General features: G+C 52.2%; 2 protein-coding genes across 3 annotated transcripts; both read left to right on the forward strand.

Annotated features, from left to right (window-relative positions):
- Window positions 1-1269: 1269 nt before the first annotated feature.
- Window positions 1270-10357, forward strand: MVD (mevalonate diphosphate decarboxylase). 2 transcript variants are annotated; one of them, XM_077288802.1, is made up of 11 exons: window positions 1270-1520; window positions 2908-2976; window positions 3210-3280; window positions 3587-3701; window positions 4443-4586; window positions 6592-6791; window positions 7039-7113; window positions 7860-8078; window positions 8680-8795; window positions 9663-9771; window positions 10024-10357. In XM_077288802.1, exons 2-11 carry the CDS (start codon window positions 2925-2927, stop codon window positions 10102-10104), a joined length of 1182 nt encoding a protein of 393 aa, XP_077144917.1. In that variant the 5' UTR covers window positions 1270-1520; window positions 2908-2924; the 3' UTR covers window positions 10105-10357. The 2 variants fall into 2 exon arrangements, with proteins under 2 accessions (XP_077144917.1, XP_077144916.1); XM_077288801.1 differs by having other exon boundaries at window positions 1448-1520; window positions 2908-3104.
- A 5501-nt stretch (window positions 10358-15858) lies between these two features.
- On the forward strand, window positions 15859-26051 carry CYBA (cytochrome b-245 alpha chain). Its single transcript, XM_077288803.1, has 6 exons — window positions 15859-16010; window positions 20134-20203; window positions 22275-22349; window positions 22634-22717; window positions 25143-25224; window positions 25457-26051. The coding sequence occupies exons 1-6, from the start codon at window positions 15953-15955 to the stop codon at window positions 25634-25636; spliced, it is 549 nt and encodes a 182-aa protein (XP_077144918.1). The 5' UTR covers window positions 15859-15952; the 3' UTR covers window positions 25637-26051.
- Window positions 26052-27340: the final 1289 nt, after the last annotated feature.

A 27340-nucleotide genomic window follows, 5' to 3' on the forward strand; every position in this document is an offset into this window, starting at 1 on the left:
TGGCCTCCAGACTTCAGGGCGTCATTGCTGCAAAGGGTTTTCTACAAAGGATCAATAATGAACATTTTAGTGCATGGTAAAGTTAATTTGTCCAATTACTTTTGAGCCCTGAAATGAGGAGACTTTGTAGAAAAATGGTTGTAGTTCTAAACGTTCCACAGGATATTTTTGTTCAACCCCTTGCCCTTCGCTGTCTTTTATTGGAGTTTAGTAGATTTTATCCAGTGAAGACATTTCTTCCAATTCTGCCGATTGTATGACACAAAAGACGGCTCTTCCATAAAAATGGACATTTGGCGCGTCCCAGTACGGTACTGGGATACTGTGGTGCCATCTGGTGACGGATAGTAGTAACCGCATGGCAAAACTTTAGTGTCATCTCCACCCTTTATCTGCATGGAGACATAGATAAAGCAATAGGGTCACAGGTCGCAGTGCAACATTATAGGGAATGATGCTGCCACGATCCCGACGTGGCGCGACTCGTCGCCGTGCAGCTCCTGGGTAAATCGTGCCGCAGACGGCGCTGCCCAATATGAAGGCATCCAGTGAAAACGAGATCTCTGCAGTGAAGGACTCGATATTAGGAAGGAAGCCAATGTGCCACAGATGGCGACGCGCGTCAGGGAATCCGGCAGGGGATCGTCACGATGTAAACCCTGTAAAAGGCAGCGCTCACTGACAGCAAGCAGAGATCTTAAATAGGGTGAGGAATGAAGACAGAGCATTTCTGCAGATCGGGATTAACCCCTTCTGGACATCAGCCATAGTGTAAAGAGCAGCAGCCTCAGGAGCCGCGACATTGAGCCGTGAGCGCCAGAAAAACACAATTATATGGAAAATCAAAAGTACAAATCATCCTGGAAAAACCGAGCCCCGTAAGATGGCTGCGTCTGCGGACAAATGCAAAACTGCGGCTGACGGAAGGAGGAAACCTCAAAAATGGGAAAAAGACGCGGCGGGAAGAGGAGAAACCAGAGCCACATCACGGCGCAGAGGTCACCGGTCCCTTCAGACCGTACAGCGGCCAGTATGCGACAACCTGGTGTCTAAAATCCTTGTCAGTGCAGCAGATTATGGGGAAGGAGGGACCTGGTCCTGGTTATAAATTACATACAAGAAATGCTCAATAACCAGGACAAAAAAAGTCAAGAACTACAAGTCTCAGGAGCTCTGCTGGCCATGCAGGTCATGTGACCATGACCACCTGATGCTGAACTTCATTGACGATGAATGTTACATCGAGACCGCCCCGATCTGACACAGATCACAGGACACATTGGTTCCGGGGGATGTTTGTTCCGAACAGGCTCTGACTTTAGTCTTCCGATGAGTTCTATTGGTCGCAGGGTGACGTGAGGGCGGAGCTTGGGAGGATTCTGGGCAGACATTGGCTAGAGTGGAAGCAGCCGGTGGTGAACTGACCAATAGTAACAAAGCATGCGATGTGCTGACAGTGTGGAGGCTGCAGTCAGTGTGTGACAGCGGAGAACAGCACGGAGGAGCGGAGAGCAGAGGAGGTAGGAGATGGCGGCAGCGGGGGCTACACTGGCGGTATAGGGAGGGTGGTGCTGTCAGTGGTAATTGTTACACTGGCATTATAGTGGTAGATTAACGCTGTATAAGACCGCACGGTGTGAACAGACGCTGCTACTGACCGCCGCTGTACTACTGACACTCCGGCATGGTGTGTTACTAGTTATTCCCTTTGGGGGTCTCAGGCACTGCCTCCCACACACACTGGCCCCCCACACGTCAACCGACCCACATGCCAGACTCCCCTTCGTCCAGCCCTCCACATGCTATCCACTCTCCACCCCACACACCGGACCCCCACATGACGGACACCCCCACGCACACACGCACGCACGCACACACACACGCACGCGCCTCAACATGCCGGACACCACCACACACACACCGGCCCCCAACATGGCGGACCCCCCCACACACACACACACACTGGCTCTCCCCACATGACGGACCCCCCCACACACATACACTGGCCCTCCCCACATGCCGGACCCCCCCCCCCCCCCCCCCCCCCACACACACACACACACACACACACACTGGCCCTCCCCACATGCCGGACACCCCCACACACACACCGGCCCCCCACACGGCGGACACCCCCACACGCCAGACGACCCCCCCCACACACCGGCCCCCCCCACATGCCGGACACCACACACACATTGCGGTGTGCTGTATCGGGAGGGCGGCCTGTGATGTATCGGGGGGGCGGCCCGCTCCACAGTGTGATGTATCGGGGGGGCGGCCCGCTCCACAGTGTGATGTATCGGGGGGGCGGCCCGTGCCCAGGTGTGATGTATCGGGAGGGCGGCCCGCTCCACGGTGTGATGTATCGGGAGGGCGGCCGTGCCCAGGTGTGATGTATCGGGAGGGCGGCCCGCTCCACGGTGTGATGTATCGGGGGGGCGGCCCGTGCCGCGGTGTGATGTATCGGGAGGGCGGCCCGTGCCCAGGTGTGATGTATCGGGAGAGCGGCCCGTGCCCAGGTGTGATGTATCGGGAGAGCGGCCCGCTCCACGGTGTGATGTATCGGGGGGGGGCGGCCCGTGCCGCGGTGTGATGTATCGGGAGGGCGGCCCGTGCCCAGGTGTGATGTATCGGGAGGGCGGCCCGTGCCCAGGTGTGATGTATCGGGAGGGCGGCCCGTGCCCAGGTGTGATGTATCGGGAGGGCGGCCCGTGCCCAGGTGTGATGTATCGGGAGGGCGGCCCGTGCCCAGGTGTGATGTATCGGGAGGGCGGCCCGTGCCCAGGTGTGATGTATCGGGAGGGCGGCCCGTGCCGCGGGTCCTTGGTGATGGCGGCAGCGGGGCTGTATGTCACAGTGCACACACATGTATCGGACTTTCTCACCGTTATTTCACCTTTTCAGCGCACACAGTTCTGACGATGAAGAAGGTGACCTGCACGGCTCCCGTTAACATCGCCGTCATCAAATACTGTGAGTGGCTGCACGTGGGAAGATGGGAGACGTTTACAGAAAGCATCAAAGGGGATTCACCGAGCCCAAACCTCCGGCCCCACGAGACCGGCAGCTCTCTGCTCCTACTGCCGACGGGGCGACCGCAGGTCCTGCACAGCCGAGCGTCGGGGGGCCGCTGTGCTGAGAAGACGCCAGAGGGGGGCGCAGCGCCGGGAAAAATCTCACATTCATCTAATTGTCTCTATTCATAGGGGGGAAGAGGAACGAGGAACTGATTCTCCCAATTAACTCCTCCCTCAGTGTCACGCTGCACCAGGACCAGGTGGGTGATGTCTGCTGCTACATACAGGAGACGTCCAAAAAGTGACGTAAATGTAGGAGACTGGGGGCTGCAGGGAGACCACCGATATATTCTGCAGTGCTGACTGTGAATGCAGAGTCTGTGAGGGTCGGAGAACTCCCCCCGATAATCAGCAGAACTTCCCACACTGCCAGTATTAACGTGACAGGAGGGAATTAGCATTACATGTACTGGGGACAACATGGCTCCAGCTGGGGCCGCTCCTCCCAAACTGCAGCTGAAAAATCCATCTCCTCATCCACTCATTATATGATTTGTTATTCACAGTTAAAAACCACAACCACAGTGTGTGCAAGTCGGGAATTCACCGAGGACCGGATCTGGCTGAATGGCAAAGAGGAGAATATTAGTCACCCGAGGCTCCAGTCCTGCTTACGTGAGAGTAAGTGACAGAATGCATGAAAATGTATATAACCTTCACATATAGTATATTACTGATCCTGAGTTACATTGAGTATTATACTCCAGAGCTGCACTCACTGTTCTGCTGGTGCAATCACTGTGTACATACATTACATTACTGATCCTGAGTTACATCCTGTATTATACTCCAGAGCTGCACTCACTATTCTGCTGGTGCAGTCACTGTGTACATACATTACATTACTGATCCTGAGTTACATCCTGTATTATACCCCAGAGCTGCACTCACTATTCTGCTGGTGCAGTCACTGTGTACATACATTACATTGCTGATCCTGAGTTACATCCTGTATTATACCCCAGAGCTGCACTCACTATTCTGCTGTGTTATTGGACATAGTATACAGACCCCTGACAGTTTAGTCTCTTACAGACGCTGGAGCTCAGATTCTCCTCTTTTCTGGTCTGTACACCGGACACTGCAGTCATCTGATAAAGTATCTGCATTGCGGAGCTCGGCTGAGGCGAGTGATGTCTCACCATCTTGCTGACTGTTTCCGGTAACCCCTAACAGAGCTGTATTTGCTGTTTGGGGAGTCGCACAGGTGGAGGTTCAGTACAAGATCCATTACACAATGTCAGATGAACACTACTCACCCATCATTTACACCACTCATCTCGCCATTAAGGACCTGTGTGACCACCAGTGAATATTTCCAGTATATCCACCGTTATTTGTTTTCTTTCCGATTCGCTGCAGTCCGCCGTTTGGCCAGAAAGAGGAGAAGCAGCGGAGAGGACGGCGTCTCCAGGGTCCTGAATTACAAGGTCCACATCTGCTCAGCCAACAACTTCCCGACGGCGGCCGGGCTGGCGTCTTCTGCGGCCGGATATGCCTGTCTGGGTAAGTAATGGCTTCACTGCAGGCTATCACCAGGGTGCCGCTGTGCTGTCACTATACATGTGAGCAGAGCCCGCCGTGCAGGAAGAGGCTGATGATATGCACGCTCCCCTCATCCCCCCCCCACCGCTAACAACAAGCCCACCGTGCAGGAAGAGGCTGATGATATGCACGCTCCCCTCGTCCCCCCCCCGCTAGCAACAAGCCCACCGTGCAGGAAGAGGCTGATGATATGCACGCTCCCCTCATCCCCCCCCCCCCACCGCTAGCAACAAGCCGACCGTGCAGGAAGGGTCTGATGATATGCACACTCCCCTCGTCCCCCCCCACCGCTAGGTACAAGCCCACCGTGCAGGAAGCGTCTGATGCTATGCATGCTCCCCTCATCCCCCACTGGCAATAAGCCCACCGTGCAGGAAGAGGCTGATTATATGCACGCTCCCCTCATCCCCCGCTAGCAATAAGCCCACTGTGCAGGAAGAGTCTGATATGCCGCTCCCCTCATCCCCCGCTAGCAACAAGCCCACCATGCAGGAAGCGTCTGATATGCACGCTCCCATCATCCCCTGCTAGCAATAAGCCCACCGTGCAGGAAGCATCTGATGATATGCACGCTCCCCTCACCACCAGCAATGAGTCCACCGTGCAGGAAGCGTCTGATAGGCACGCTCCCCTCATTCGCAATTACCCCCGCTAGCAATAAGCCAACCGTGCAGGAAGCATCTGGTAAGCACGCTCCCCTCATTCGCAATCCCCCCGCCCCCCCCCCCCCCGCCCGTTAGCAATAAGCCCACCGTGCAGGAATCGTCTGATATGCACGCTCCCCTCACCACCAGCAATAAGCCCACCGTGCAGGAATCGTCTGATGATATGCACGCTCCCCTCACCACCAGCAATAAGCCCACTGTGCAGGAATCGTCTGATATGCACGCTCCCCTCATCTCCCGCTAGCACTGAGTCCACCGTGCAGGAATCGTCTGATATGCACGCTCCCCTCATCCCCCGCTAGCAATAAGCCCACCGTGCAGGAAGCATCTGATGATATACACGCTCCCCTCACCACCAGCAATGAGTCCACCTTGCAGGAAGCGTCTGATATGCATGCCCCCCTCATTCGCAATCGCCCCCCCCGCTGGCAATGAGTCCACCGTGCAGGAAGCGTCAGTTATGCACGCTCCCCTCATTCGCAATCCCCCCCCCGCTAGCAATATAGCAATAAGCTCACCGTGCAGGAATCGTCTGATGATATGCACGCTCCCCTCATCGACCGCTAGCAGTGAGTCCACCGTGCAGGAATCGTTTGATGATATGCACGCTCTCCTTGTTCCCCAGCAATGAGTCCATGGTGCAGGCATTATCCATGATGCATATATGTAAATACACAAAAACATCTGCCCCAATACATATCTGTGACCGACTGGTGAAATCAGTTTGTCTGGCTGCTGTCCGGGGCCCTCACTGATTTCACGGATTCCCTTTAAAGGGAATCTATCAGCAGGTTTTTACTGTGTAATCTGAGAGTAGCAGAGACTCTGATTCCAGTGATGTCACTTACTGGGTTGTGAGTAATCAGTAGATTATCACTACAGGACTAGATGTCTCGTGTCCCTAGTCCAACCCAGCCCCCAGTACTTATTAGCCGCTTTCTGCCTATGCACAGTGTACACAGAAATCTGTCAATCAGTGGTGTGTGTGAGGTTATACAGAGCTCAGCATTCAGAGCATTGCTAGATCTGCAGCAGAGAAAACAGTGACTCTATCACAACTGCTGCTTCCAGTGAAGTAAATGACATATTGCTGGAATCAGGGTCTCTGCCCTGACATCGTGCTGCTGTCACATTACATGACAAAAACTTGCTGACAGATTCCCTTTAACATTGTAAACGTTTTGCACATTGCCATTTCTCCATTCACATCCAGAGCTGCGGTCCATGTCCTGCTGGTGACACGTGGAGGCATACGATGATTGTTATTTTCTTTCTATAATCATGGTTGCTTGATTCCTCAGTGTACTCGCTGGCCAAGCTGTACGGTGTGGACGGTGAGCTGTCGGAGATTGCCAGGCAGGGTTCTGGCAGCGCCTGCAGGAGCATGTATGGGGGATTTGTCCAATGGGTCATGGGTGAGAGAGAAGACGGAAAGGACAGCCTGGCCCAGCTGGTGGAAGCGGAGACTCATTGGCCGGAGCTGCGGATTCTGATCATGGTGGTACGTCCGAGGGCAGTAAGGGGTCATCACAGTGATGGCGTATCGCCAGGGTGGGCCGCCATTGTATGACCTGGCCTCTGGGACCTCCAGTGGCCCTGAGCATAAAGGGGTCGCAGTGCTAGGAGAGCAATGAGCTGACGATTGTCCCTGATTACCGACGTTCCCGGCAATGTGCCGTCACCTTATAAACCGCTCTGCCCTGATGGTGCCCAGGATGGCAGTAAACGCTGTGCACCTACTATTTCAGGCCAGCGCTGAGAAGAAGCACGTTGGCAGCACAGCGGGCATGCAGACGAGTGTAGAGACAAGTCCCCTGCTGAAGGTAAGTAAGATTTACGTGCAAAATGTCCAGCACCACCTGAAGGGTTAACAGCGTAAGCAGGTGTATATACGGGCACTAGGTAAGCCCACGGCAACCCTTACCCACATGGATTCCACTATTGCCGCACGTGTAATATACTCTGCCGCATGCCCTATGTCTCCAAATTATTTTTTTTCTGGAAAGGGTTCTCTGCAGTAAAAGCCTGGTGGGAAATTCAGGATTTCAACAGTGAACCAACCCTAATGCCTTCAGTCTGTTTTTCTATGTCTTATACAGTAGAACGCAGTCTTTTGTTCCCTGTTATCAGCCAAGGTAGATGCAGTCTGTAGATTTCCAGCTGAATGTGCAGCAGGAAGGTCACAACCGCGGCACCCACGATGACGACTTTATATCTCTGATCTCCTGGGATATTTACTTCTGCATGTGATGACGGGGGGCACAAGAGGGGTCTAGGTCAAAGGGGTGGGGGTCTAGATGAAGTGGAGACTAGGGGAGTCTAGATGAATGGGGGGACAAGGGGTCAAGATGAAGCGGGGACGAGGGGAGTCTAGATGAATGGGGGGGACAAGGGGTCAAGATGAAGTGGGATGAGGGGAGCCTAGATGAATGGGGTGACGAGGCATCTAGATTAATGGGGGGACGAGGGGAGTCACTGCTGTACTAATATAAGTCCTGGAGCTCCGGGCAGTGGCGGTGGCAGAGCAGACATCCGCTCGTGTTACCTTTTGTGTTCTACTTTCCTGCAGTTTCGGGCTGAATCGGTCGTGCCAGGACGAATGGTCGAGATGATCGACGCTATTAAAAAAAAGGACTTTGAAGCTTTTGGGCAGCTGACTATGAAAGACAGTAACCAGTTCCACGCTACGTGCCTGGACACCCACCCCCCGATCTTTTACCTTAATCAGGTCTCCCAGAACATCATTGGCTTGGTTCACCGGTACAATGCCCACTATGGCCAGACCAAGGTAAATATTAGGCAAACGTCTTCCCATCTTGGCGGGAGCGGCTGACCATCTAATGTGTATGGGGTGTCCTGACTGATCGATTGTGTTGGATTTCACCTGCTTGTGGCCTGCTGGTTCTGCTGGCTGCTTGCTCACCTCCATCTGTTTCCCTCCTAGCCCCTTGGTTTTTTGTTCCGGTTGTGTATTAGAGTTGCTGCCTGTCCTTATTGCTTCCTACAAGGCAGCAGGATCCCTCTTTACCGTCCATCTCTGTACCCCAGGTCTGATTGGGCAGCACGGTGGCTCAGTGGTTAGCACTGCAGCCTTGCAGCTCTGGAGTCCTCAGATCCCACCAAGGACATCTGCAAAGAGTTTGTATGTTCTCCCCGTGTTTGAGTGGGTTTCCTCCGTGCACTCCGGTTTCCTCCCACATTCCAAAGACATACTGATAGGGAATTTAGATTGTGAGCCCCATTGGGGACAGCGATGATAATGAGTGTAAAGTGCTGCAGAATATGTTAGCGCTATATAAAAATAAAGATGATTATTATTGCAGCCTGTGCAGATTTTATTGCCGACCCTTCTTCCTGCACTCTCCTTCCATGTTTTGCGTGTCTTGTAGGTTGCTTATAGCTTCGATGCAGGTCCTAACGCCGTCATCTTCACCCTGGAGCCAACGGTCAATGAGTTTGTGGAGGTGGTGAAGCGTTCCTTCCCTCCGGAGTCTAACGGAGACCCGTAAGTTACAGAATCGCCCTCATCTCAGGTACGATGACCCGCAGCCTGAGAGACCACTGGGACTGGGATGTTGCTACAAGCTCTGTCCAGGTCCGTTCACACAGAGCAGATTTGTTGTAGAAATCTCTGAAACTAAATCTCTTTTTATTCATCTGATTGGGGCTGTTTTGGGTTTTATAAGTCCCATTCCGATGTATGGAGCCTTCACAGAGATTTATGCAACAAATATATACAGTTCTGTGCTCCAGAAAATCCCAAAATCGCATGGGAGTGATGCAGAATTCATAAAGCCGCCATATTGGGGAACGCTTAAGTAGTGACTGCACAGCGGTCGCTTCTCTTAGTTCTTGGACTCTCGATACTTTGCACTTTATTAGCTTTTTGCATTACTGCTCACCGCAGGGAGATCTCTAGAGAACACCGCGTGAGTTTTCCCATCGTGTTACTGTCAGATGTCTCCCGGGATGCCATGACTACAGTAGTGCAGTATGGGAGCGATTGTGTAAGGTTCTGTAGTCACAGTATCCACCATCATCATCATCACAACGGCAAAGTGCACGATATTGAGGAATTCGCAATCTCCAGCTGAGACTTCGCCTCATTACCTTCCTCCGCATCGCTGACTTCATCCTCTATTAGGCAGCGCACGTTTCACAAGACACGTTACACAGTTTTTACCCTTCTCTGTAAACTTTCTTCTTATTGTGTAAGTCTTAGAGGCGGATTCCCGTCTGCAGATCCTCCATTATTATATGAAGGTTTGTCTAATCCTGGGAAAGCTGGGTGACTCCATTGACGCTTAAGATCGTCCCTCAGAACTTTCCCACATTCATCTCCTTGTCTGACCCATAGTCTGTTCCTCTACAGATATCTGAAGGGACTGTCGGTCGCTCCGGCTCATCTGTCTCAGGAGCTTCTGTCTGCTGTAGAAACGGATGTGAGCCCAGGAGCAGTGCGCTACGTCATTGTCACACAGGTATATTGTGCCCATCCATTACTGATAACGAGACAGCTCGGCCGTCACAGAGTTCATGGATATGAACTTAGATTGTAACTGCAGCTCCGAATGTGACTAGAGACGTGATGTGACTAATAATCAGAGCGTTTGTAAAGTTATTGTATCCGTATTTAAAACTTCAGATATTGTTCAATGTATCGAAACTAAATCTCCATGAATGCGTCCGCTCCGCATAGATGTCTTCTGACTCTTCACGGATTTATTTTGCAGCCAGGACCCGGCCCCACGGAGTCACAAGATCTCTCCTTGGATCTGTTGGGATCTGATGGCCTTCCCAAGTCAAGTGTCTGAAGTCACCGGATGTCACAGGACAATTGTTTTATCACATTTTTCTAACGGCAGCAGCATCGGTTTGTTCCTCAGAACATCTCCAGGAAAATAATTATTTAAAGCAGATGGATTTCTACAGGAAAAAGAAATGCAACTTCTTGGCATCATAAAATTTTTATATCCGATTTCCCCAGTTTTAATGGGAAAATGTTAAAAAAATACACAAATAAATTTGCCTCAATTTTTCACTCATTTGGAAGGTGGGGATAATGAGAATATTCTCTGTCTTATCTACAGTGGATTATGCGGAGGCCATAGATGGCGAGATAAATGTCATAGGATAAGGGTACCGTCACACAGTACCATTTTAATCGCTACGACGGCACGATCCGTGACGTCGCAGCGTCGTATGATTATCGCTCCAGCGTCGTAGACTGCGGTCACACGTTGCAATCACGGCGCTGGAGCGATGCCGAAGTCCCCGGTAACCAGGGTAAACATCGGGTAACTAAGCGCAGGGCCGTGCTTAGTAACCCGATGTTTACCCTGGTTACCAGCGTAAACGTAAAAAAAACAAACAGTACATACTTACATTCCGGTGTCTGTCCCCGGCGTTCTGCTTCTCTCCACTGTGTAAGCGCCATAGCCGGAAAGCACAGCGGTGACGTCAGACGTCACCGCTGTGCTCGCTTTCCGGCTGGCCGGCGCTCACAGTGGAGAGAAGCTGAGACGCCGGAGGACAGACACCGGAATGTGAGTATGTACTGTTTGTTTTTTTTACGTTTACGCTGGTAACCACGGTAAACATCAGGTTACTAAGCGCGGCCCTGCGCTTAGTTACCCGATGTTTACCCTGGTTACAAGCGAACACATCGCTGGATCGCTGTCACACACAACGATCCAGCGATGTCAGCGGGTGATCAAGCGACGAAAGAAAGTTCCATACGATCTGCTACGACGTACGATTCTCAGCAGGATCCCTGATCGCTGCTGCGTGTCAGACACTGCGATATCGTATGGATATCGCTAGAACGTCACGAATCGTACCGTCGTAGCGATCAAAATGGTACTGTGTGACGGTACCCTTAGGAAAGGTAGCTAGGAGGAATATAGAGCGCACATAGGGTCTTATCCGAGATAAAGGGAATATTCGTGAGAGATAATATACATTCACTCACCTATTATGGTTGTGTGAGACACAACCACTGCACTTAGCATTGGCGGCTGCTGCAAGCCCCGGTGTGGTGATCCTTTGCTAGATGAAGAGAATGGGGCATCAGACTGCGCTGCTCGCCAGTCAGGATCATGGACCAGAGAAGTCCCAAGTAGATGTAATCGAGAATAGACTTTATTTCTACGCATTTCGTGGTGATCACACCACTTCCTCAGGATAGTCCTGGACTTCTCTGGTCAATTATCCTGACAGGCGAGCAGCGCAGTCTGATGCCCCATTCTCTTCACCTAGCATAGGATAAGGAAAGCGTCCCTGAAATCTCTCCATGTGCTCCTGGTACCAGTCAGTAAAGCCCCCCATACAGTAATGGCTGTCAGCCAAGCGAATGTTCAGCGGAAATCTGTCTCCCCCATACAGGAGCTCAGCTGAGTACTGTGTGAGAGCCACTGCCAGACTCCTCTTGGTCCTCCTCCCCCTGGACTCCTCTTGGTCCTCCTCCCCCTGGACTCCTCTTGGTCCTCCTCCCCCTGGACTCCTCTTGGTCCTCCTCCCCCTGGATTCCTCTCGGTCCTCCTCCCCCTGGACTCCTCTCGGTCCTCCTCCCCCTGGACTCCTCTCGGTCCTCCTCCCCCTGGACTCCTCTCGGTCCTCCTCCCCCTGGACTCCTCTCGGTCCTCCTCCCCCTGGACTGCTCTTGCCCCCCCCCCCCCCTCCATCATCTGGACTCCTCTTAGTCCTCCCCCTGGACTTGTCTTGCCCCCCCATCATCTGGACTCCTTGGTCCCCCTCCCCCTGGACTCCTCTTGGTCCTCCCCCTGGACTCCTCTTGTCCCCCTCCCCCCATCATCCGGACTCCTCTTGGTCCCCCCACATTATCTGGACCCCTCTGGCAGCGGCTGCTTTCCTGGATAACCAGGGATTGGCCATGTAACAGGCCGGTTCCTTCTCGGGAGCCCCCCACCCTGTACACATCAGTCTCTCAGATGATATCGGGTGGTTTCGGCGTATGGGACCTTACGCCAGGTGAATGCAGAATACAATCTGCTGTTTGCTGTATTCTGGTATTTTTGGCTGTGGAGAGAGCGATTGTAGGACAGCTAAATGCAAACAATTGCTCTTTGTTATCAGCCATGTCTCTCTGGGGAAGGGGGGGGGGGGGGGGGGGGTTCGTGGTAATGTTTTCCAAAGGAACAGTAATGGTATGTGCACACGTCAGGATTTCTTGCAGAAATTTTCCTGACAAAAAACGGACATTTCTGCCAGAAAACCGCATGCGTTTTTTTCGCATTTTTTCACACGTTTTTTACACGTTTTTTGTGCATTTTTTCCAAATGCATAGAATTGCGGAAAATCCGCAAAACTAATGAACATGCTGCTTTTTTTACCACGATGCGTTTTTTTTGCAGAAAAAAAACGCACCATGTGCACAAAACATGCAGAATGCATTCTAAATCATAGGATGCATAATGTATGCGTTTTTAATGAGTTTTTATAGCGTTTTTATCACGAAAAAATGCGAAAAAACCTGAACGTGTGCACATAACCTAAATGCTGATACCCCCTGACCCCACCATCGCTGCTCTCACATTTCTGCATTGCAGAGTTCTTTTCCTTAGATCTCATGCAGCCTGATCTCGGTCGATACTGAGGGAGCCATTGTGTGATCAGATGGGATCTGGTCAGGAAAATGGGGCAAAAATAGTAGAACGTTTTCTCTGAATCTCCGGCATCTTGTCTGGGAACAAGAATCAACTGCTGGGTTCCCCTTGATATCAAGATATGATTATATCGCCGGAACAGTCAAATCCCTTACCCCCCCCCCCCCCAAGAGGAGGGACGGCGGGACAGAGGGTCCCCCATAGCGAGCCTGCGCCTGCACACGACGGACCACGGATCTCCCTTGTCGATGCTCAGAGACTTATAAAGAAACGTCGTTTTTAAACTATCATTAAGATTTTCTTTCCAATATTATGTAGGGTAAAAAATAAAAATCTTGTAGTTTTCACCCTAACAATTGCACAGCCACCATTAGACTGAAATTAATGTTCTGTGGATTACAGCGACCGACAACACAGGATCCACCATTCACAATAGGTGATGTCACAGCTCACGTCCTCCTGTACAATGACTGATAACACCTCTATATACAGCTGATAACACAGGATCCACCAATCTCAATAGGTGATGTCACAGCTCACCTCCTCCTCTGCAATAACAACACCTCTATATACAGTAGATAACGCGGAAACCACCATTCACAGTATGTGATGTCACAGCTCACCTCCTCCTGTACAATAACTGATTAATATACACAGCAAGATAACACAGGATCCACCATTCACAATAGGTGATGTCACAGCTCACCTCCTCCTGTACAATGACTGAGAACACCTCTCTATACAGGAGACAAGAAGATCCACCATTCACAATAGGTGATGTCACAGCTCACCTCCTCCTGTATAATGACTGATAACACCTCTATATACAGCAGATAACACAGGATCCACCATTCACAATAGGTGATATCACAGCTCACCTCCTCCTGTATAATGACTGATAACACCTCTATATACAGTAGATAACACAGGATCCACCATTCACAATAGGTGATGTCACAGCTCACCTCCTCCTGTACAATGACTGAGAACACCTCTATATACAGTAGATAACACAGGATCCACCATTCACAATAGGTGATGTCACAGCTCACCTCCTCCTGTACAATGACTGAGAACACCTCTATATACAGTAGATAACACAGGATCCACCATTCACAATAGATGATGTCACAGCTCACCTCCTCCTCCTGTACAATGACTGATAACACCTCTATATACAGGTAGATAACACAGGATCCACCATACACAATAGGTGATGTCACAGCTCACCTCCTGTACAATGACTGATAACACCTCTATATACAGTAGATAACAGAGGATCCACCATTCACAGTAGATGTCACAGCTCACCACCTCCTTCTGCACAGGTCCCAGATGATGCCCACTACACTTTCCCATTTGTTAGCTGCAGACCTATAGTTAGGCGATATCTATGAGACTTTGACGACCCCTTTTCAAGCCCCTTCTCCCCCACCTCTTCCCTTTGCTTGGGTATCGGGGGGCTATGTCATTTCTCACATTTCCGCGGCTTCTGACGACTTTTCTTGCCTCCTCTGTTCTTTGCTTTGTGTTAGACAAAAACTAATGAGACGATTCAGATTATTTTGTCCCACGTTTCATAGGAGAAATAACTTTACTTTTTGCTATTATAGAACTGATGAAGGGGAGGAGAAGAGGTGAGGAGGTAAGATGATGAGAAGAAGTGAGGAGAAGAGGCGAGGAGGTAAGCTGGGGAGGAGAAGAGGTGAGGAGGTAAGATGATGAGAAGAGGTAAGATGGGGAGGAGAAGAGGTGAGGTAAGATGGGGAGGAGAAGAGGTGAGGTAAGATGGGGATGAGAAGAGGTAAGATGGGGAGGAGAAGAGATGAGGTAAGATGGGGAGGAGAAGAGGTGAGGAGGTAAGATGGGGAGGAGAAGAGAAAAGGTGAGGAGGTGAGCTGGGGAGGAGAAGAGAAGAGCTGGGGAGGAGAAGAGAAGAGGTGGGGAGGAGAAGAGAAGAGGTGGGGAGGAGAGGAGGTAAGATGGGGAGGAGAAGAGGTGAGGTAAGATGGAGAGGAGAAGAGGTGAGGAGGTAAGATGGGGAGGAGAAGAGATGAGGTAAGATGATGAGAAGAGGTAAGATGGGAGGAGAAGAGGTGAGGTAAGATGGGGAGGATAGGAGTTAAGATGGGGAGGAGAAGAGATGAGGTAAGATGGGGAGGAGAAAAGGTGAGGAGGTAAGATGGGGAGGAGAAGAGAAAAGGTGAGGAGGTGAGCTGGGGAGGAGAAGAGAAGAGGTGGGGAGGAGAAGAAGTGAGGAGGTAAGATGGGGAGGAGAAGAGGTGAGGAGGTAAGATGGGGAGGAGAAGAGGTGGGGAGGTAAGATGGGGAGGAGAAGCGAAGAGGTGAGGAGGTAAGATGGGGAAGAGAAGAGGTGGGGAGGTAAGATGGGGAGGAGAAGAGGTGAGGAGGTAAGATGGGGAGGAGAAGAGGTGAGGAGTAAGATGGGGAGGAGAAGAGAAAAGGTGAGGTGAGCTGGGGAGGAGAAGAGAAGAGGTGTGGAGGTAAGATGGGGAGGAGAAGCGAAGAGGTGAGGAGGTAAGATGGGGAAGAGAAGAGGTGGGGAGGTAAGATGGGGAGGAGAAGCGAAGAGGTGAGGAGGTAAGATGATAAGAGAAGAGGTGAGGAAGTAAGATGATAAGAGAAGAGGTGAGGAGGTAAGCTGGGGAGGAGAAGAGATGAGGCGAGCTGGAAAGGAGAAGAGGTGCGGTAATTTGGGGAGGAGATAAGAAGAGGTGAGCTGGGGAGGAGAAGAAAAGAGGCGAGGAGGTAAGTTGGGGAGGAGAAGAGATGAGGAGGTGAGCTCTGGAGGAGAATAGAAGAGGTGAGGAGGTAAGATGCTGGGAGGAGGTGAGCTGGGGAGGAGAAGAGGTGAGGAGGTAAGATGCTGGGAGGAGGTGAGCTGGGGAGGTGGTGCTGTGCACAGTTTGCTGGCAGGGAGGGCAGGGCGAGGAGGCTGCTCCCTATATAACCTCTCGTCAGCAGGAAGTGACACTGACTCCACAAGTTACTCGAGACTCTCCTGCTGGCTGCAGCCATGGGGCAGATAGAATGGGCAATGTGGGCGAACGAGCAGGCGCTGGCATCAGGACTGAGTGAGTATCTGTCGTCACCATCAGTGCGGGACCCGTCACATTATAGATGGAGGGATCTAAGTATGTCAGCGCAGTCCTATGTAACCCCACAGATAACACAATGATATCTCTCGGAGGACAGATAATGTAGTACATGTCACCTGCAGTCCTATGTAATACCACAGTGATAACTCTGAGGACAGATAATGTAGTATATGCCACCTGCAGTCCTATGTAACACCACAGTGATAACTCTGAGGACAGATAACGTAGTAGATGACACCTGCAGTCCTATGTAACACCACATATAACTCAGTGATAAATCTGAGTGCAGATAATGTAGTAGATGTCACCTGCAGTCCTATGTAACACCACATATAACTCAGTGATAAATCTCTGAGTGCAGATAATGTAGTAGATGTCACATGCAGTCCTATGTAACACCACATATAACACAGTGATAACTCCCTGAGGACAGATAATGTAGCATATGTTGCCGGCAGTCTCATGTAAGACCATAGAATGTGGGAGGGTAGCAGTATGTACCCCCCCAGGTCACATGGGAGGATAGCGGCTGTGAATTTGGGTTTCTTGCTCCTTGTGTTTTTCACTTGGGGAAGATTCTTTCTTTGCTCTAATGTAAACACAGATCTAAGTGAATGAGGAAGTGAGAGGAGGAAGTGGCCGCACTCAGGAGCCGCACCTGGCGCTGAGCCGCTATCGTGCATCCAGCAATGGTGGCTCCACACGTAGCCGGGAGGTCACCGGGGCCCCTAATGCCTCACCCCTCATACACACAGCCTATAGGGCCTTGAAAAAGTATTCATACCCCATCAAATTTTCCACACGTCGCCGACAAACGTAAATCTTTTTATTGGGATTTTATGTGACTGCAACACAAAGAAACAAGTATTAGTGACAAGTAAAGGAAATGATACGGGGTGTACTAATTATTGTCATAATAGATTTCCGAAGATTGTGAGGTGCATTTGTATTTAGCCCCCGAGTCAGTGCTTTGTAGGACCACCTTTCTCTGCAATCACTGCTGCAGTCTTCTGGGGTCTGTCTCTCCACCTTTCTCTGCTGCAGTCTTTTGGGGTCTGACTCTCCAGGTTTCTCTGCAGTCTTTTGGGGTCTGTCTCTCCACCTTTCTCTGCAGTCTTCAGGGGTCTGCTTCTCCACCTTTCTCTGCTGTCTTTTGGGGTCTGTCTCTCCAGCTTTCTCTGCAGTCTTTTGGGGTCTGTCTCTCCAGCTTTCTCTGCAGTCTTCTGGGGTCTGTCTCTCCAGCTTTCTCTGCAGTCTTCTGGGGTCTGTCTCTCCAGCTTTCTCTGCAGTCTTCTGGGGTCTGTCTCTCCAGCTTTCTCTGCAGTCTTTTGGGGTCTGTCTCTCCAGCTTTCTCTGCAGTCTTTTGGGGTCTGTCTCTCCAGCTTTCTCTGCAGTCTTCTGGGGTCTGTCTCTCCAGCTTTCTCTGCAGTCTTCTGGGGTCTGTCTCTCCAGCTTTCTCTGCAGTCTTTTGGGGTCTGTTTCTCCAGCTTTCTCTGTTGCAGTCTTTTGGGGTCTGACTCTCCAGCTTTTTCTGCAGTCTTTTGGGATCAGTCTCTCCAGCTTTCTCTGCAGTCTTTTCGGGTCTCTCCCACCTTTCTCTGCAGTCTTTTGGGGTCTGTCTCTAGAGGTGACATTTTGCCCCTTCTTCTTTGACCCCTCGCTCTCGCTCAGTGGCATTGGATGGAGATGTCTGTGATCAGTAATTTTCACATATTGTTGCAGATTCTCTGGGACGGTGACTGCACCAATCACACACATGAATATGCTCTGATCTACACCCTCCATTGTGGCTCTGGCAGAATGTTTAGGGTAGTTGTCCAGCTGGAAGGTGAGGCTACACCCCAGTCCATAGTCTCCTACAGCTTAGAACAGGTTTTTCTCCAGGATTGTCCTGTATTTAGCTCCATCCATCTTCCCATTACCTCTTGCCAGCTTCCCTGCCCCTGCTGAAGAAAAGCCTCTCCACTGCATGATGCTACCACCATGTGTGTTGTTGGGGATGGTGTTTTCAGGGTGATGTGCAGTGTTAGTTTTCCACCACACAGTGTTTTGCATTTAGCCCAAAAAATCTTCTTTAGTCTCCTCTGACCAGAGCACCTTCTTCCACATTCTTACTGTGCCCTGTACATGACACATAGAAGAAGGCGCACTGGTCATAATGTTTAGAAAACCTTTTCTCATTTCCTTTACGCTTCACAAACACTTGCTACTTTATGTTGATGTGACATTCAATACGTTTTAATTTGTGGGTGTAAGCTGAAAAAGGTGGAAAAGTTCACAGGGTATGAATACTTTTTCATTGCACATAGCCTATACTCCATATACATTTGTTTGTCTTCTGCACACTTTTGGGGCATAGTGAGGGTTAATAGCGGTCCCCTCCCCCGCTCTGCCAGATTTCCACTGACTGTTGAGTCTGGGCGATTACACAAATGGAAGAAATAATTTAGTTCATCTTTCTGGAGGGAAGTGGAGGGGAAGGCTGTTGCTGCATTGGGTATTTCCTAATATGTCCTGTGCTCATGTTGCACCATGCTGGTATAAGAGGAGCGATGAAGAATCAGGCGCTCATCACGTAGGCAGCATGCAGACAAAATGCAGGAATCTGCAGCCTCTGTGGTGTGTGCAGTCCGCTCCAGCCGCAGCCTCTGTGGTGTGTGCAGTCCGCTCCGGCTGCAGCCTCTGTGGTGTGTGCAGTCCACTCCGGCTGCAGCCTCTGTGGTGTGTGCAGTCCGCTGCAGCCTCTGTGGTGTGTGCAGTCCGCTCCAGCCGCAGCCTCTGTGGTGTGTGCAGTCCGCTCCGGCTGCATCCTCTGTGGTATGTGCAGTCCGCTGCAGCCTCTGTGGTGTGTGCAGTCTGCTCCAGCCGCAGCCTCTGTGGTGTGTGCAGTCCGCTCCGGCTGCAGCCTCTGTGGTGTGTGCAGTCCGCACCGGCTGCAGCCTCTGTGATGTGTGCAGTCCGCTCCGGCTGCAGCCTCTGTGGTGTGTGCAGTCCGCTCCGGCTGCAGCCTCTGTGGTGTGTGCAGTCCACTCCGGCTGCAGCCTCTGTGGTGTGTGCAGTCCACTCCGGCTGCAGCCTCTGTGGTGTGTGCAGTCCACTCCGGCTGCAGCCTCTGTGGTGTGTGCAGTCCACTCCGGCTGCAGCCTCTGTGGTGTGTGCAGTCCACTCCGGCTGCAGCCTCTGTGGTGTGTGCAGTCCACTCCGGCTGCAGCCTCTGTGGTGTGTGCAGTCCACTCCGGCTGCAGCCTCTGTGGTGTGTGCAGTCCGCTCCGGCTGCAGCCTCTGTGGTGTGTGCAGTCCGCTCCGGCTGCAGCCTCTGTGGTGTGTGCAGTCCGCTCCGGCTGCAGCCTCTGTGGTGTGTGCAGTCCGCTCCGGCTGCAGCCTCTGTGGTGTGTGCAGTCCGCTCCGGCTGCAGCCTCTGTGGTGTGTGCAGTCCGCTCCGGCTGCAGCCTCTGTGGTGTGTGCAGTCCGCTCCGGCTGCAGCCTCTGTGGTGTGTGCAGTCCGCTCCGGCTGCAGCCTCTGTGGTGTGTGCAGTCCACTCCGGCTGCAGCCTCTGTGGTGTGTGCAGTCCACTCCGGCTGCAGCCTCTGTGGTGTGTGCAGTCCACTCCGGCTGCAGCCTCTGTGGTGTGTGCAGTCCACTCCGGCTGCAGCCTCTGTGGTGTGTGCAGTCCGCTCCGGCTGCAGCGTCAGCAATGCTGCCTTGCTGTTAGTTCTCAGGCTGCAGATCCGCAGCATGTGCGGCTGCATTGCACTGTGGGAGGCGAAGTCCTTGCATTGTGGAACATCTGGCATCTGCTGCATCATACGACCAATATCATTTCTCAGCAGCAGATTGGGCACAACTTGTGCTACGCAGAACAGCGCTGCCGGTGACGGCGCCTCCTCTCTAAGGACATATTTAGGGGGTGACATTTGCATTTCTTTTTCTTTGCTTCCTATTTGGTTGCAGCTTATAATGTGTTCTCCCATTTTGCTTTACTTTAAAGAATAAGAAGAATCCTGGCACTTTCATGCAGCACCATAATGCTTGTCTTGTGTACGACCACCTCCGGGGGGCGCTGTGCTGACCGCATTCTCTTGCTTCCTGTCTCCACAGTCCTCCTCTCTGGCGGGATCGTTGCTGTGGCCGGACAGTTTAAGGGTTGGCAGTTTGGAGCGTATGCTATGTATCCTTTGTAACAAGCGTCAGCATTCCTGTGACACAATGTATCAGTCCGTGTACCTCGGGGGCCGGCCTCTTCTTAGCCAATCCTGTCTCCAGGAGGCCAAATCTCATGAAATGTCGCACTTTATCAGGGTTGCCTGTCACATTGCGTTTTGCCACCTTTGGGCTCTGGAGTATGGCAGCGGGGTCAGAACAATGGCCTCCAAGAGGTGATTCAGACGTCCGTGTCACTTTAAGGCCGTGCGCATTGCAACATCAGGTCACCGAGCCTAGAAACTGGGAAATCTGGGGACAAGGAAGTCAATTTAGGAGGAACAGAAATAGTTAATTAATGCAGCACCATCAGGTTTAACCACTTGTGCGCTGACATAGTAACAACTTCATCATCCTGATGTTATTCTGTGGTAATTGTGGATTTTCCTGGAGGTTCTGTGCCGCTCGCCGGAGCATTATAAGACTACAGGAGGTTGTGTGCCGAGTGCCGGAGCATTATAAGATTACCGGAAGTTCTGTGCCGAGCGCCGGAGCATTATAAGACTACCGAGGTTCTGTGCCGAGCGCAGGAGCATTATAAGATTACCGGAAGTTCTGTGCCGAGCGCCGGAGCATTATAAGACTACCGGAAGTTCTGTGCCGAGCGCCGGAGCATTATAAGACTACCGAGGTTCTGTGCCGAGCGCCGGAGCATTATAAGACTACCGAGGTTCTGTGCCAAGCACTGGGGCATTATAAGATTACTGGAGGTTCTGTGCCGGAGCATTATAAGATTACCGGAGGTTCTGTGCCGAGCGCCGGAGCATTATAAGACTACCGAGGTTCTGTGCCAAGCATTGGGGCATTATAAGATTACCGGAGGTTCTGTGCCTAGCGCCAGAGCATTATAAGGTTACCGGAGGTTCTGCGCCGGAGCATTATAACCTTATAAATGATGTTCCTGTAATTATCGCGGTGCTCGTTATAGCATTGTCTGTGGGATTCCCGCCGTGTGTCGCCCTGCAATTAGAGCGAGGCTCGTCGTAGCATTGTTGGTGGGATTCCCGCCGTGTGTTGCCCTGTAATTAGCGCCGCGCTTATCAGCATTGTCGCTGGGATTCCCATCGTGTGTCGCCCATTAATTAGCACGGCGCTCGTCATAGCATTGTCGGTGGGATTCCCGTCGTGTGTCTCCCTGTAATTAGCGCCGCGCTTGTCGTAGCATTGTCGGTGGGATTCCTGCCGTGTGTCACCCTGTAATTAGCGCGGAGCTCATCGTAGCATTGTCAGTGGGATTCCCACCGTGTGTCACCCTGTAATTAGCGCGGAGCTCATCGTAGCATTGTCAGTGGGATTCCCACCGTGTGTCACCCTGTAATTAGCGCGGAGCTCATCGTAGCATTGTCAGTGGGATTCCCGCCGTGTGTCGCCCGGTAATTAGCGCAGCTCATCATAGCAGTGTCGGTGGGATTCTCACCCTGTGTCGCCCAGTAATTAGCGCGGCTCATCATAGCAGTGTAGGTGGGATTCTCACCCTGTGTCGCCCAGTAATTAGCGCGGCTCATCATAGCAGTGTCGGTGGGATTCTCACCCTGTGTCGCCCAGTAATTAGCGCGGCTCATCATAGCAGTGTCGGTGGGATTCCCATCGTGTGTCGCCCTGTAATTAGCTCGGCAATCGTCAGCATTGTCGGTGGCAGTTCGGCCGTGTGTGGCCCATTAATTAGTGTGGTGCTTGTCATAGCATTGTCGGTGGGATTCCCACAGTATCCCGCCCTGTAATAAGCGCGGCGCTCGATGACGTAGCATTGTCAGTGGGATTTCCGCTGTGTGTCGCCCTGTCATTTTGCGCCACTTCCTCCTCCTTTTATATTCAGATACTTTTACAACTAATTGATCGTTTTTGGCAAAGCTTCACTTTCAGTCCCCATTGGTCCTTGTGCAGTTCTCTATGGGGGAGGGGAAATGCACACTGGTCGGACCACCCTATAATACCCCCCACCCCAGATTACAGTCCGCCCAGTAATGCAGTGCACAGTTCCCCTTTAGGCCGGGGCTCTACATTGGGGTCGACCTGTGATCCTTATCCTTCGCCCTCAGTGCGGCCGGCGTCTTCGTTACTCTGCTGGAGTATCCCAGAAGCAGAAGGAAGAAGGGCTCGACCATGGAGCGATGGTGAGTGGTCATCCCACAGCGTTATTCCTGTCCTCCCCAAACACGTGCACACTCAGCTCAGCTGAGCATGCATGCGCTCTAAATGGGGTGTGAAAACCCATTGATCTGTGCAGAATTCGCTGTCACTGAGGCCTCATCTCTCTGTGCACTGATACACTGCTGAGATTGTGCTGCACTGAGCAGGCAGAGCTGCAGTGTAAAGCAGGAGGGACATGGCGCCTCCAGTAGGTGGATTCCCCACACACAATGCTGTGCTCTAATGGAGGCTGTTCTTGTATTTGCAGCGGTCAGCAGTGCATGTCGTCAGTGGTGAAAGCGTTCGGACCCTTGACACGAAATTACTACGTCCGCGCCATATTACACGCGGGGTAAGTACGTCCCAGGGGCAAATGTCGCAGCGCCTGATTCTGCCCTCTGCGTCCAGGTATCCATTCATTATTGTATGTGGCATCTGATAATGCGGGATTCAGCACTTGTCAGTAGCACAGAGTATTTCAGGGGTGGTCACAGGCTGATAGTTATAGTGGAGGGGGCAGGTTCTCCAGCAGCACAGAGTATTTCAGGGGTGGTCACAGCTGATCGCTATAGTGGAGGGGGCAGGTTCTCCAGCAGCACAGAGTATTTCAGGGGTGGTCACAGGCTGATAGTTATAGTGGAGGGGGCAGGTTCTCCAGGAGCACAGAGTATTTCAGGGGTGGTCACAGGCTGATAGTTATAGTGGAGGGGGCAGGTTCTCCAGCAGCACAGAGTATTTCAGGGGTGGTCACAGCTGATAGTTATAGTGGAGGGGGCAGGTTCTCCAGGAGCACAGAGTATTTCAGGGGTGGTCACAGGCTGATAGTTATAGTGGAGGGGGCAGGTTCTCCAGGAGCACAGAGTATTTCAGGGGTGGTCACAGCTGATAGTTATAGTGGAGGGGGCAGGTTCTCCAGCAGCACAGAGTATTTCAGGGGTGGTCACAGGCTGATAGTTATAGTGGAGGGGGCAGGTTCTCCAGGAGCACAGAGTATTTCAGGGGTGGTCACAGCTGATAGTTATAGTGGAGGGGGCAGGTTCTCCAGGAGCACAGAGTATTTCAGGGGTGGTCACAGGCTGATAGTTATAGTAGAGGGGGCAGGTTCTCCAGCAGCACAGAGTATTTCAGGGGTGGTCACAGATGAGAGTTATAGTGGAGGGGCAGGTTCTCCAGCAGCACAGAGTATTTCAGGGGTGGTCACAGGCTGATAGTTATAGTGGAGGGGGCAGGTTCTCCAGCAGCACAGAGTATTTCAGGGGTGGTCACAGGCTGATAGTTATAGTGGAGGGGGCAGGTTCTCCAGGAGCACAGAGTATTTCAGGGGTGGTCACAGGCTGATAGTTATAGTAGAGGGGGCAGGTTCTCCAGCAGCACAGAGTATTTCAGGGGTGGTCACAGCTGATAGTTATAGTGGAGGGGGCAGGTTCTCCAGCAGCACAGAGTATTTCAGGGGTGGTCACAGGCTGATAGTTATAGTGGAGGGGGCAGGTTCTCCAGGAGCACAGAGTATTTCAGGGGTGGTCACAGCTGATAGTTATAGTGGAGGGGGCAGGTTCTCCAGGAGCACAGAGTATTTCAGGGGTGGTCACAGGCTGATAGTTATAGTAGAGGGGGCAGGTTCTCCAGCAGCACAGAGTATTTCAGGGGTGGTCACAGATGAGAGTTATAGTGGAGGGGCAGGTTCTCCAGCAGCACAGAGTATTTCAGGGGTGGTCACAGGCTGATAGTTATAGTGGAGGGGGCAGGTTCTCCAGCAGCACAGAGTATTTCAGGGGTGGTCACAGGCTGATAGTTATAGTGGAGGGGGCAGGTTCTCCAGGAGCACAGAGTATTTCAGGGGTGGTCACAGGCTGATAGTTATAGTAGAGGGGGCAGGTTCTCCAGCAGCACAGAGTATTTCAGGGGTGGTCACAGATGAGAGTTATAGTGGAGGGGCAGGTTCTCCAGCAGCACAGAGTATTTCAGGGGTGGTCACAGGCTGATAGTTATAGTGGAGGGGGCAGTTTCTCCAGCAGCACAGAGTATTTCAGGGGTGGTCACAGGCTGATAGTTATAGTGGAGGGGGCAGGTTCTCCAGCAGCACAGAGTATTTCAGGGGTGGTCACAGGCTGATAGTTATAGTGGAGGGGGCAGGTTCTCCAGCAGCACAGAGTATTTCAGGGGTGGTCACAGCTGATCGCTATAGTGGAGGGGGCAGGTTCTCCAGGAGCACAGAGTATTTCAGGGGTGGTCACAGCTGATAGTTATAGTGGACGGGGCAGGTTCTCCAGGAGCACAGAGTATTTCAGGGGTGGTCACAGGGTTATAGTTATAGTGGAGGGGGCAGGTTCTCCAGGAGCACAGAGTATTTCAGGGGTGGTCACAGGCTGATAGTTATAGTAGAGGGGGCAGGTTCTCCAGCAGCACAGAGTATTTCAGGGGTGGTCACAGGCTGATAGTTATAGTGGAGGGGGCAGGTTCTCCAGCAGCACAGAGTATTTCAGGGGTGGTCACAGGCTGATAGTTATAGTGGAGGGGGCAGGTTCTCCAGCAGCACAGAGTATTTCAGGGGTGGTCACAGGCTGATTGTTATAGTGGAGGGGCAGGTTCTCCACGAGCACAGAGTATTTCAGGGGTGGTCACAGCTGAGAGTTATAGTGGAGGGGGTAGGTTCTCCAGAGTATTTCTGGAGCGGACTGCGCTGATCTGTGGGCGGACAGGGTGCGGGGGGATTATGGAGGGCACTTACGTACTGTGAGATTACGTGCTGTGACCCCCGGTTCTCTTTGGTCGCACAGGTTGGCAGTACCCGGGGGCTTCATCCTGGCCACCATCCTGGGCACGGTGTGTCTGGGCATCGCAGCCATCATCTATCTCCTGGTGAGTATCACACATGTAGCCCTTTCATGGAGGTATAATGGGGTCTTCTGCTCCGGGGCCCCTCTCTATATCTCTGTGACGAGGGGGTGCATACTGTGAGTGCCCCATACAGGGCAGTGATGTGTCATGTGAGGGGGTGCGGCTGCGGACCCCCTATCACCAGCCCGTCCCTGGGGTTCAGAGGGTCTGTAATGTATTCTGGGACACTGACGTTTCTCTCCGGGGTCTCTAGGCCGCGATTCGTGGAGAGGAATGGCGCCCCATCGAACCACAGGCGCCGCCTAAGCTGAAAGTGGCCGAGACCATCAAGCGTCCCCCGGAGAACCCCCCACCCCGTCCTCCTCCGGAGGTGCGCAGGAAGCAGGCGGACGAGGGACACGTGAACCCCATCCCCGTCCAGGATGAAGTATGACGCCTTCCCCCTATGGGACGATGATCTGAGCGGACGCTTCCCGGACCCCCGCCCTCCGCGCTGCCTTGTCTGCCATTACATGTTCGCTCCGGGGGTCAGAGACTGGACCTGCCGGAAACCGATGAAGAATTTGACCCTTTCCTCCCCAGAGCGTCCGTATCTGTCATTTTACTATTGCTGATATTTAAAGGGAAACTCTTATGGGACTTATTCCTTGTAGTGTCCCACGGCATTAGTGGTCTCCAGCCTGTGTCTCTCTTCGGTTGTGGAACTACAACTCCCAGCAGAAAGGTATCTGTGAGTTATGGCTACCTAGTATTATTGGACTGTTACTCCCTTCCCCCACACACTCCGAGTGAATAGATATAATTTATAGCTTTCCTAATGTCCCCAATAAAGCTTTATACCAACTGTATCATACGGCTGCGTTGTCCGCGAAGAGAAGACGGGTATGAAATAAATCAGAAAGTGTTAGAAAGCGGCCGGAGAGGAAACCAGTGTCTTACTGGGCTCCCACATAAACCAGCACAGAAAAAAGATCCAAGAATTACAAGCCTCCTCTCAGAGCGATCTCACTGACCAAGCCTCAGTTAACTCACTCTCTAGCTCTTAATGTGCAGGGAAACAAAGGCCGGAAAAGGCAAATGGTGAAAAACTGGTAACGGAATGTAAAGACTGGAATTTATTTGAGCCCAAAATACATGTAATTAAGTAGAAGTAACCCCATGACACTGTCCGCCATAGTGACCCCACAGTACTGTCAGCCGCAGGAACCCCATGACACTGTCCGCCATAGTGACCCCACAGTACTGTCAGTCGCAGGACCCCAATGACACTGTCCGCCATAGTGACCCCACAGTACTGTCAGTCGCAGGACCCCAATGACACTGTTCGCCATAGTGACCCCACAGTACTGTCAGCCGCAGGAACCCCATGACACTGTCCGAAATAGTGACCCCACAGTACTGTTAGCGCGGGAACCCCATGACACTGTCTGCCATAGTGACCCCACAGTACTGTTAGCCGCAGGAACCCCATGACACTGTCTGCCATAGTGACCCCACAGTACTGTTAGCCGCAGGAACCCCATGACACTGTACGCCATAGTGACCCCACAGTACTATTAGCCGCAGGAACCCCATGACACTGTCCGCCATAGTGACCCCACAGTAGTGTCAGCCGCAGGAACCCCATGACACTGCCATAGTGACCCCACAGTACTGTCAGCCGCAGGACCCCAATGACACTGTCCGCCATAGTGACCCCACAGTACTGTCAGCCGCAGGACCCCAATGACACTGTCCGCCATAGTGACCCCACAGTGCTGTCAGCCGCAGGAACCCCATGACACTGTCCTCCATAGTGACCCCACAGTACTGTCAGCCGCAGGACCCCAATGACACTGTCCACCATAGTGACCCCACAGTACTGTCAGCCGCAGGAACCCCATGACACTGTCCGCCATAGTGACCCCACAGTACTGTCAGCCGCAGGAACCCCATGACACTGTCCGAAATAGTGACCCCACAGTACTGTTAGCCGCAGGAACTCCATGACACTGTCTGCCATAGTGACCCCACAGTACTGTTAGCCGCAGGAACCCCATGACACTGTACGCCATAGTGACCCCACAGTACTATTAGCCGCAGGAACCCCATGACACTGTCCGCCATAGTGACCCCACAGTACTGTCAGCCGCAGGAA

The sequence above is a fragment of the Ranitomeya variabilis genome, chromosome 2, assembly GCF_051348905.1.
Source record: "Ranitomeya variabilis isolate aRanVar5 chromosome 2, aRanVar5.hap1, whole genome shotgun sequence".
NCBI lineage: Eukaryota > Metazoa > Chordata > Amphibia > Anura > Dendrobatidae > Ranitomeya > Ranitomeya variabilis.

Excerpts from the sequence above, each read along its gene's own strand:
- MVD (XM_077288801.1), top strand. The coding sequence starts at position 2,999 with ATGGGAGACGTTTACAGAAAGCATCAAAGGGGATTCACCGAGCCCAAA. Across the intron at positions 8,079-8,679 it reads CCCACTATGGCCAGACCAAG|GTTGCTTATAGCTTCGATGC; the intron begins GTAAATATTAGG and ends CGTGTCTTGTAG. Across the intron at positions 8,796-9,662 it reads CCGGAGTCTAACGGAGACCC|ATATCTGAAGGGACTGTCGG; the intron begins GTAAGTTACAGA and ends GTTCCTCTACAG.
- CYBA (XM_077288803.1), top strand. The coding sequence starts at position 15,953 with ATGGGGCAGATAGAATGGGCAATGTGGGCGAACGAGCAGGCGCTGGCA. Across the intron at positions 16,011-20,133 it reads GGCGCTGGCATCAGGACTGA|TCCTCCTCTCTGGCGGGATC; the intron begins GTGAGTATCTGT and ends CTGTCTCCACAG. Across the intron at positions 22,350-22,633 it reads GGCTCGACCATGGAGCGATG|CGGTCAGCAGTGCATGTCGT; the intron begins GTGAGTGGTCAT and ends TTGTATTTGCAG.